Here is a 10,849-nt window from a genome sequence, read left to right as displayed (position 1 = left end):
CACGTTAGAATAAACGATCCTGTAAGGCAATGTGGAAGAAAGCGAAATTTACTCTTGCAAGAAATCACGGAGGAAAACGAGCTGTAACTTCACCTTATCTGGGCTTAACGTAGCTGAAGACTTCCCATGAACCGGTATGAGGAGGAGGAGGCGGTCAGTAAGAGGAATTGTATGGTTTCTGTCCTAGGGAATCAGACACTCACTTTACAGAAGCAGCGTTCGATGCTTTAAGTGTATCCCCCTAGATAGGATTATCTCCATTGTTTTTTTTTTTTTTTTGTGGGTGAGATAAGTTGATAAATGATTCGGTTGAAAATAAATGATAAAATGGATAATTAGATAACTGGAATAATAATGATAATAATCCTTGCACATTTAAAGCCTTGAATATGTAGTCTCCCGGCACGTGTTTGTTTACTTTTCTACGTGTATGCAAAACTCTGGCGTTTACCTGGCGTAGAATTTGTAGATATACACGAATACACATATTGCCATTTGACGGAGACAGTAAATGATTTACTTAGCCCCTCGTGAACCATTGGTCGGCCTGCATCTCCTCCTTTTCTTACCGACGTGTTTTCATCGATCCACAAGTGTAGAGAAATCACAGTCTTCCCCACCTGTATCTTTAAGCATTCGAGACGCGTCACTTGAATTCTGTGCCGTGCATGTGGCGCAGTGTGGAGGTGGTCTGTCATACAATGGACTGACGTGCCATGATACTTGTACTCATTGTGTACCATATTGACTGGTGCTGAGTATGTTCCGTTAATAAGTCTTGCCGGTGAGTGTGTAGCATGGTAGGTGATGCTGAGGATGCGCCATAGCACTTCGTGCTGAGTATGCGCCCGAGTACATCATGTTAGTATACGTCATAGTACATCATGCTGAGTATGCGCCATAGTACATCATGCTGAGTATGCGCCGTAGTTCATCATGCTGAGTATGCGCCATCGTACATCATGCTGAGTATGCGCCGTAGTACATCATGCTGAGTATACGTCATAGTACATCATGCTGAGTATGCGCCATCGTACATCATGCTGAGTATGCGCCATCGTACATCATGCTGTGGTCCTTCGGTGTATGCAGGTATTGGTCGAGCCAAACGACGGTACTACATGCGCGCCGTCGTTCTCAAGGGTCGCAGGACCCCGTCGTGCTCAAGTGGGTATCGCTCGTGCCAGTCTGTGGTACCGTAAACGCGCAAGTATAAATGGCGCACCAGTGACGCTCGGCCCTTTAAAAAGAGTCCACCAGGCGTCGTTATGTAACGCGCGAACCATAAGGCTTTAGGTGTGCTGGGCGCACGGGAGCCCCCGGCCGTTAGAAGAATTGGCTTCAGTCGGCAAGCGCGGAAGTACAGGGAGTGGGCAAATGAGGAAGTACATCCCCTCCCTAGGAAGTGGCGCGAAGTGGTGGTGGTGGGGTGACTGGAAGGGGTTGTGAAGGGGGGGGAGGGAGTATAATAGTGGCGGGCCTGTTATGGCGTAATGACGCAGCCACGAACGTACTTAGCGATGGTTTGGCGTTGCACGTGTTTGTTTGTGTGTATGTGTGTGTGTCGGTGAGTGATGTGATCCCTTTGGAGGTGGTGGTGGTGGGGTAGTCCAGCAGGAGGGGGTGAGAGGGGAGGGGGCTGGTCTTGTGCTGCGCGACCTTGAACCCCCCCCCAGCCAACCAACCAACCCTCCCTCCCTCCCTCTCTCTCTCCTTCCCTAACCCCCTTCTTTTACTGTTTGTTGTCTCCCCCACGACCAAACTATACCCTCGCTTGCATGACTCTCGCTGCTGTGGGACTGCCATGGTTTGTGCTGCTCCTCGTCATGTGCCCCAGTTGTGGAGCAGTTTCCCCCCCTCCCGCCGCCTCCGTCGACGCCGCGGCCGTGGCTGTCCTCCTGCTTCTCCTCCCCCTTCCCCTCCGGTCCTGACAACAGTACCACGCCCCCATACCCACATGTCCTCACCCCCCCCAGCGCCATTGCCAACCCCCCCGCCTTCCTCGTGCTGCTGCTCCTCACCCCCCCCAACCCCCCTCTCCTGGCGTGCGTGAGGTGGGAGCGTAGAGCGAGGAGGTGGCGTCACTTGGCCGTCAGCTACAGCCGAGACCAGCCGCACCACCACGACAGGCTCGCCACACTCAGGAGTGCCGCTACGGTAGCCTGAGGAAGAAGGAAGACGACGAAGTCCCAACCCGTGTCCCGAGATACTAGAGCGCCTCGCCCCCGCGTTGCTTGATCTCTCAACCCCCCTCCCAACTTATCGGCAAGTGTTGGTGCCCGGCTGCCTGCCCTCTACCGGAACAAGCAGGAAAGCTCTCATCTCTTCGTCAAGTCCAGAGCCTGTCAGCGGTTTCCCCTCCCTCTACTCCCCCGTGAATAACCAAGTCTCCCGTCACCAGATAATACTGTTATCCTGCGTGGAACGACGACTCCCTCCCTCTTCTTTCCTTTCCCTCCTCCCTCGAAACCTCCATCACCAAAATCGACGACTAACCACCAAGAATCAGGACGAAACTTCGTACTCTCTCCTCCCCCCAAAGGAGAAAAGTTCTTTGCTCAAAACCCTTCCACCCCAAGCTCTCTTACCTTCCCCCAAGACGTGTCTACAACAAGAACAGGTAGGCAAATACCTGGCTCCCGTCCAGCAAGTGTCCACTTCAGCTGTTGAGGCGATCAGTTGGTTCGTGACGTGGACATCCCGCATCTGGGTCATCTCCGCTTGATCCCGCCCCCGCAGCCCAGCATCCCTCAGTGTGCCTGCCAGCAGCCGTCCAGGCCACAAGTATTACACAAGCGAGAGTCTCCGCTCCGCCAGCTGACCTCCAGCAAGCCGCCAGCCAAGTGGCGACTCTCGTGACGCGACCGACTTTCACGTGACGCAACACGTCGAGTTTCATCACGGGGACAAGAGCCACCCAGCCTCTTATACCCAGCCGCGCAGGACAGTGGCTCACTGCAGTGCCCAGCAGGCGGGAGACCACGGCAAAGGCACACCACCGCCGCCAACCCACTACCACCCGTGCTCCACTGCCAACTCCGTCAGGAAAGTGAAAGTATCAAGAGTGGTCGGAGCCAGGCCCTGTTCCTCGCCCGAGAGAACTGTCGCGCAGACGTCGAGAGTGAGAAATCCTCCTCGAGTTGTGGGTGTGAGTGACTGTGAAGTTCATCCCTCTCCCGCGCTCAGTGTGACGTTAGATTCAGCGACTCAGCCTCCCGCGCCGAACTAGTACCACAGAACCTGTGTCAATAGAAAGTACTACTACAATCGCCGGAGCTGACGGTAAACCGCACCGTCAGTGTCAGTGCAAGCAGTGTGGGGAGTGGAGTGTCACAGTGAATGTGTGTGTGTTAAAGACAGGATTACCTACCTACCTACCGTTAGTGTCTGTGATTTAGTTTTGCCCTTTGATTAGTGTGATATACAAAATTAGTGTGGTGTTTCACGATGCCAGCTTTCCAAGGCAATAAAGTTTCCTTCCAACCCGAGATGCACATGATGCATGGCCACCACCCACGCTCCCGGGAGATGCTCTTCGGGCGTCACCACCAGGGTAAGACTCACCCTATGTTTGAGGCCCTCCGCACCAGCCACGCCATGGATAAGGCTGAGTACGCCCGCATGTTGAGGATGCGGGAACTCAAGAAGTTGGCTGGAGAAGTTGGGTATCCCACCTTCGATAGCCTGAAGTTGCTAGGCGCCGAGAACGACGCCCACTACCTGGACGCCTTCATGAGCGAGAACGGCAAACTGCGACACGCCATGGACGACAACGACTACAGGCTTCGCGCCCGCAGCATCTCCCACGCCTCTAAAGGTAGCAGTAAACGCAATAGTGCCAATATCGACACCATTAAGAAGAGTTTATTGGGCAGTCTGCGCTCTGCCGCCAGTGACGAGAATATCTACGAGTCCGTGGAAGTGATTCAGTACAGGAAACAGATTGAGGCCTTAAATCGTCAGAATAAGGTGCGATCGGTGCCCAAGACGGGCCACCCACTGTTCGACCACCTGAGGGTGGAGAACGTGTTGAAGCCCCGCCGTCAGCAGCAGCAGCAGCAACAGCAACAACAGCATCATCACCACCGTCGCAGCGAGATGCATAACAGTGACGGTGGCAGCAACTCCCACAGTTCCTCCGGGTCTGGCGACGAGTTCGACTACGCCAGGAAACCCAACTGTCGCTTTTCTCGCCGCGAGGTGTTGATGGGTTCCCAGCAGCCCAGGAAGCAGCAGCAGGAACCACGCCACCAGAAGCAGTCGACCCGGCACGTCACCGAGGCCGGTTCGGAGTCTGACGACGACTGGGCCATCCCACGACCCAAGATCTGCGGCCGAAACCGACGGACGGGTGCGACGGGGCTCATGACCGTCTCTCACGATGAGTCCGACAGCTCAAGTAAGTCGACGGGTCTACGGTGACGACCACGCCCAGCCCTCGCACCGCCCATGCTGTAGCCGCCTTCCTCCCAAGGGAGCCCAGCACTGCACGCCTAACCCTGGTGGCCCCGTGCCCGCGGGCCGCACCCACGGCATCTCTATGCTGGAGATACGCGGCCCACGGCCCGGCCTGTAGCATGTCTGGCGGGCCATGGGCCACGCTTGGGCCATGTACTGCCTCCAGCGGGTGTGGCCCCACCCTTTAGTTTTTCCCAAAATGGTTCTGCTTGCCTGTGGTGCGGCCCGTGTCCTCCCGGCTCATCTGCATCAGAGAGCCTCGGATGGTAATGCGCTACGGTGTTAGCGCCGGGCCGGGGCTCTCGACCCTCCACCGCCCCTCGGCCCAAGAACGTGAGGGCCAGCTGGCCCCCGTGGGAGGGGTCACTCGGGCTGTGACAGTGGCGGGGCCAGCTGGCCACAAAGGGGGGGCCGAGAGGGAGTGGGGCCTGGCCGTGTGAGTGTGCACGGAGCACTGCCCCCGCGCCAGTGTTGTAGTACCGCACAATGTGCACCACTCACGCGCCGCACTACATTTTGTTTTTTGTTTTTTTTTTTGAAGACACACGGAAAAAAAGACACCCAACACCAAAACCAACAACCCTCCCAACAACCACCAACCAAACAACCCCCTCCGCCTTTTGTACATCTCTTGTACATATTGTATAGCCTACTTCTCCCACGCCATTCAACGAGTCTCTGTTTATGTTTGAATGTTGCAGCTATAAATGTCTTCCGGTTGATTAGCTTAAGTAGAAGTAAGCCAGTCCTATTAAAAAATGGTTCTTCTCTCTCTCTCTCTCTCTCTGTCCCTCTCTGTCTCTCTATTCTATGATTTTTTTGTTGTATTTATAACTAGTGTTTTGCTCCAGTGTATTCGCGTTGTGGGGGGAGGGTAGTTCCTGTGTGCCTACCTCCCCCAGGGGACGAGCCTTGTATCTACCGGTACCTGGGCATTGTGCTTCAATAAAAGAGGTAAAGGGAAATTTAAAATTGTTTCATTCTCTTACCTAATGTCGCGTGCCAGTTGGGTCTGTGAACCCTCAGTTCCTGACTCAGGAAAAGAAAGAAAGAAAAAGAAAAAGGAAAATTTTCACTCATCTAGCTCTAAAATAAGTGCCAATTGAACGATTGTATATATATATATATATATTTATATAGATTTTTTTTATTTATAACCACTGCCACTCAGCAAGCATAAATTGGTGCCACTCGCCAAGCACAGACCAGTGCCAGTCATCAAGCATAAACAAGATGAGCATCAGCTTCACATCAGGAAGCAAGGAGGAGCAGCAAAGGAAGGTGTAGTCAGTCACCCTTAAGTCTCTTAGCTAGCGATCACCTGTGCTCTAATTTCTCTCTCTCTCTCTCTCTCTCGCTCACTTTGCTCTCACTCTCTAAAACCACTTTTACTAACACAAGCCACCCCCCCCCCCCCCACACACACACACACACACAGTCATGACGAGCCGCCACACCTCCCATGCCCTACTACTACTACTAATACTACTACTACTACTACTACTACTACTACTACTACTACTATTACTACTACTACTACTACTACTACTACTACTACTACTACTACTCTCTCTCTCTCTCTCTCTCTCTATCTCTATCTATCTATCTATCTATCTATCTATCTCTTACCTCGGTGCATTCGTCTCCAACGGTTGCATTCACCACCACCACTGCCCACACCACCTCACGTTGAGCTTCCCCCAGTACGCCCCCACACAAGTCGTAGATTCTCCCACTACTTCCTCCCTACGTGCCTTCGACTACTACCCCCACCCACTTCTCCATACACCATGCATACATCACATACCTCACGCTCGCACCCCTTATCTCAGTTTCTTTACCTCCACTCCCTCATCTGACTTTTGTGCCCTCCTGTCTCCATCTACGTAGATTAGGAATGTAGGAGACTGTTCTTCCATCTACGTAGATTAGGAATGTAGGAGACTGTTCCCTCCATCTACGTAGATTAGGAATGTAGGAGACTGTCCTCCATCTACGTAGATTAGGGTTATAGGAGACTGTCCTCGCATCCATCTTGTATCCTCGTCATAGACTATGTATGTTATCTGTCTGTCCCTTGTGCTCCTTACACCTCGCCCCTTCCCGCACCCTGTCTCCACGACCTCCCTCCCTATACCACACGCCGTCTCCCTGATCCGACTCCACAAGGGCACGGTAAGCCGCCACACCTCGGGGTCACTCCCCAATCGTCATTCATACATCATGAAGTCAGGTATCGAACCCGCCACACCCATCCGTAGCCTCACATGCCCGGCCCCCTTAGGTTAATGGTTACTGCCTTCCACATACTAACCTCCTCCTCCTCCTCTTCTCCCTCCCTACCCCCCACACACTCCACCTGTGTTACCCACACACACACACACTCTCACACTCCACCCATGGTCGCCAGTACCACACGGCCTGGCGGTCTAGTTTCCAGCCACACTCACCCCGCACACTCACCAGTCAGTCAGTCAGTCACCCAACACATGGCTCTTACCCGCACGACCCAACGCTCCTCCACCCTCACCTGCATGCCCCACGCTCATCTCTCACAGACACGCTAACGCTTGATTGTCACTTTGCACGCCCACACTCCTCCACTCTCACTGGCACGCCCACACTCTTCCACTCTCACTGGCACGAACACACTCTCCACTGTCATCCGCAAGCCCACACTGCACCCTCACCTGCACGCCCACGCTCCTCCACTCTCACTTGCACGAACTCACTCTCCTCCACTCTCACTTGCACGAACGCACTCTTCCACTCTCACTGGCACGCCCACACTCTTCCACTCTCACTGGCACGCCCACACTCTTCCACTCTCACTGGCACGAACACACTCTCCACTGTCATCCGCAAGCCCACACTGCACCCTCACCTGCACGCCCACGCTCCTCCACTCTCACTTGCACGAACTCACTCTCCTCCACTCTCACTTGCACGAACGCACTCTCCCCCCACTCTCACTTGCACGAACGCACTCTCCCCCACTCTCACTTGCACGCCCACGCTCCTCTGGCATATTTCCAGGCTTTGACGCCCACACTATCTTTATTTTCACTTCTTTTTAACTCTCTCTCTCTCTCTCTCTCTCTCTCTCTCTCTCTCTCTCTCTCTCTCTCTCTCTCTCTCTCTCTCTCGCCCTCCCCCTCTCTCTCTCTCTCTCAACCCCACCATACCACCACCACCACCACCACCACCACTACGTCTCTCCCTCCCCCACTCACTCACCCCTCACACCATCATCATATTCTCTCACTGCATGGCGCATGGCAGTTGCATCCTCACACTCTTCATGAGGGCAAACCTCACGGCGGGCGGTGGATGGGCTTGGGGATGTTGGCGGCGGAGAGAGAGGAATGTATGATGTCAGCTGGACCGCTGTGGGTTAATGCCGTTGTGGAGAGAGACACACACACACACACACACACGGTTGCTCTGTGAACGAGAGATTGCCTTGGTGGTGGAGGGAAGGCCGGGCTTTCCTCTCTGAGATTGCCTCTCTCATCATCAACATCTCGTAGTCTTTGCTTCGCTCACGTGATCATATATTTTCTCTCTCTCTCTCTCTCTCTCTCTCTCTCTCTCTCTCTCTCTCTCTCTCTCTCTCTCTCTCTCTCTCTCTCTCTCTCTCACCAAACTAGTCCTTGCCATCACCCTCATGGAATTCATGTAAACCTGCCTCTCTCTCTCTCTCTCTCTCTCTCTCTCTCTCTCTCTCTCTCTCTCTCTCTCTCTCTCTCTCTCTCTCTCTCTCTCTCTCACCAAACTAGTCCTTGCCATCACCCTCATGGAATTCATGTAAACCTGCCTCTCTCTCTCTCTCTCTCTCTCTCTCTCTCTCTCTCTCTCTCTCTCTCTCTCTCTCTATCTATCTCTCTCTCTCTCTCTCTCTCCATTTTCTGTGCAGTTCAGTGCCGTTGTCTGCAGCCAGCCGTGTGTGTTGCCTTCCTCCCGGCCCTCCCACAAACAGACTGTCCTGGACTTGCCACATCTCTGTTTGCCTCCTCCTGTTGTCGTGTCCCGTTTTTCTTTTCTCTTCCTCCAACCCCTCGTTTTCTTTCGCAGTTTTTCTTTCTGCTCTTCTTATTTTCCCCCTTTTAGATCCCCTCTTCATCTCTTATCACATTATCATCTTTTCCTCCTCATTAGATTTGATCTCGCATACGTAATCATAATACTATTTATTTTTTTTATCGATTTTCCATTCTCTCTCTCTCTCTCTCTCTCTCTCTCTCTCTCTCTCTCTCTCTCTCTCTCTCTCTCTCTCGCTCTCTCTCTCTCGCTCTCTCTCTCTCGCTCTCTCTCTCTCGCTCTCTCTCTCTCGCTCTCTCTCTCTCTCTCTCTCTCTCTCTCTCTCTCTCTCTCTCTCTCTCTCTCTCTCTCTCTCTCTCACCCACCGTGTGCCCCATTGGTCCCCAACACTCGCATCTCCCCCCCTCCTCACCCTCTTCCCTCCCTCCCCTTCCCAACATGCCCAGACAAAGACGGCGACTCTCCCCTCCTCCTCCTCCTCCTCCTCCTCCTTCTCCTCCTCCTCCTCCTCCTCCTCCTCCTCCTCCTCCTCCTCCTCCTCCTCCTCCTCCTCCTCCTCCTCCTCCCTCACTCCCCAAATACCCCCACACCAAAGAACTCGGTTGTCGTCAGGATATCACATCCTCCCCCCACACACACACTAGGGTCACAGCTGCTCCATGTCTCGTCTCATGCCCTCATCACCCTATATCACTCGTCCACCTTTCTCCTTTGTGTGTGTTTGTGTGTGTGTCTTAATTCCTTCCTTACCTCTTCATTTTTTTATATCTCTGATTCTTTCCTCCTCCTCCTCCTCCTCTTCCTCGTGCCACCGCTTCCATCAAGCTTGCACGCTCACAGCTTAAGCTTTTCTCCACAGCTTAAGCTTTTCTCCACAGCTTAAGCTTTTCTCCACAGCTTAAGCTTTATCTCCACAGCTTAAGCTTTATCTAGGTTCTCCCAGCTTGCTTGTCAAGGTGACAGACATGTGAAGACCGACCCTCCCTCTCACTGATCCTCTTCACCCGGTCAGGCCTCTGCCGCCGCTGCTGTTCATCCTGTACATTCAATGAGCCAGTTGATGATGTCATCTTCGGTGTGGGGAGTTGAAGAGGATCTTTGGCATGGTCAGGGGCGTCGTAGTGGCACCTGCAGTTGTAAATAAGGCACGCTTGAACTCATAGATGTATCCATATTTTTTGTATATAATGTTAAATGATTTAATGACCCCCTCCCCCTCTCCTGAGGAATGGGGGAGGTATGACATGACCCCATCAGGAATGGGGAAGGTGTGAGATGACCCCATCATGAATGGGGAAGGTGTGAGATGACCCCATCATGAATGGGGAAGGTGTGAGATGACCCCATCAGGAATGGGGAAGGTGTGAGATGACCCCAGCATGAATGGGGAAGGTGTGAGATGACCCCATCAGGAATGGGGAAGGTGTGAGATGACCCCATCATGAATGGGGAAGGTGTGAGATGACCCCATCATGAATGGGGAAGGTGTGTGATGGGTATGCTGGTACTTGGGTACTTCCCAACCTAATCGGTGTAGAGCTAGGAGCTCGAAGGGTCTGCTACTGTATTGCCTCGCCAGGGCTGAACTGGTGAACAGACACAACCGGTCAGGTAGTGTGTTGGAGTCCCTACACTACTGGTTAGGTAGTGTTGGGTCCCCTACACCACTGATCAGGTAGTGTTAGAGCTTATAAACCACTGGTCATGTAGTGTTGGAGTCCCTACAACACTGGTCAGGTTGTGTTGGAGCCCCTACACCACTGGTCAGGTGGTGTTGGAGTCCCTACACCACTGGTCAGGTAGTGTTGGAGCTTGTAAACCACTGATCAGGTGGTGTTGGAGCCCCTACACCACTGATCAGGTGGTGTTGGAGTCCCTATACCCCTGGTCAGGTAGTGCTGTCTACTGACTTGCTCGTGGTAGCACAAAGAACGCAGGAGGCCGGAGGAGGAGGAGTCCTTGTACACAACAGGTAAGTCTGTAAAACTGGTGTGTCAATACTCATAACCAGGTCATGACTGCACACGGCCCTTGTTACCCTGTGAATCACCAACTGTGAGGGGTTAAACACCTTTGATATATGGCACAGCATACGTCTTCATGGCAAGAGTTATTTGTGTGTTAATACTTGGATATATAAGTAGAGTAACGTGGAGGGAAGACACCGGAAGGGGGGCACCTTGTTACATCAGTTACCCCAATTTTTAAGGGCGGTTATGTACGTGGCATGACGTAGGTCGTTGTGGGAAGGAAAAAAAAAAGTTAATTTCATTACCGAGTCTTTATCGTAGCTTGGAAAGAAGGCACATAAGGGCAAGGTCGACGGAAGGCTCGAGCCCGTAAAGGATTT

General features: G+C 52.9%; 1 protein-coding gene across 1 annotated transcript; it reads left to right on the top strand.

Annotated features, from left to right (window-relative positions):
• Positions 1-2,068: 2,068 nt before the first annotated feature.
• Positions 2,069-5,430, top strand: LOC139748320 (uncharacterized). Its single transcript, XM_071661350.1, has one exon. The coding sequence runs from the start codon at positions 3,448-3,450 to the stop codon at positions 4,420-4,422; it is 975 nt and encodes a 324-aa protein (XP_071517451.1). The 5' UTR covers positions 2,069-3,447; the 3' UTR covers positions 4,423-5,430.
• Positions 5,431-10,849: the final 5,419 nt, after the last annotated feature.

The sequence above is a fragment of the Panulirus ornatus genome, chromosome 5, assembly GCF_036320965.1.
Source record: "Panulirus ornatus isolate Po-2019 chromosome 5, ASM3632096v1, whole genome shotgun sequence".
In the NCBI taxonomy this organism is placed as follows: domain Eukaryota; kingdom Metazoa; phylum Arthropoda; class Malacostraca; order Decapoda; family Palinuridae; genus Panulirus; species Panulirus ornatus.
This window is presented reverse-complemented; position numbering and strand designations above follow the sequence as displayed.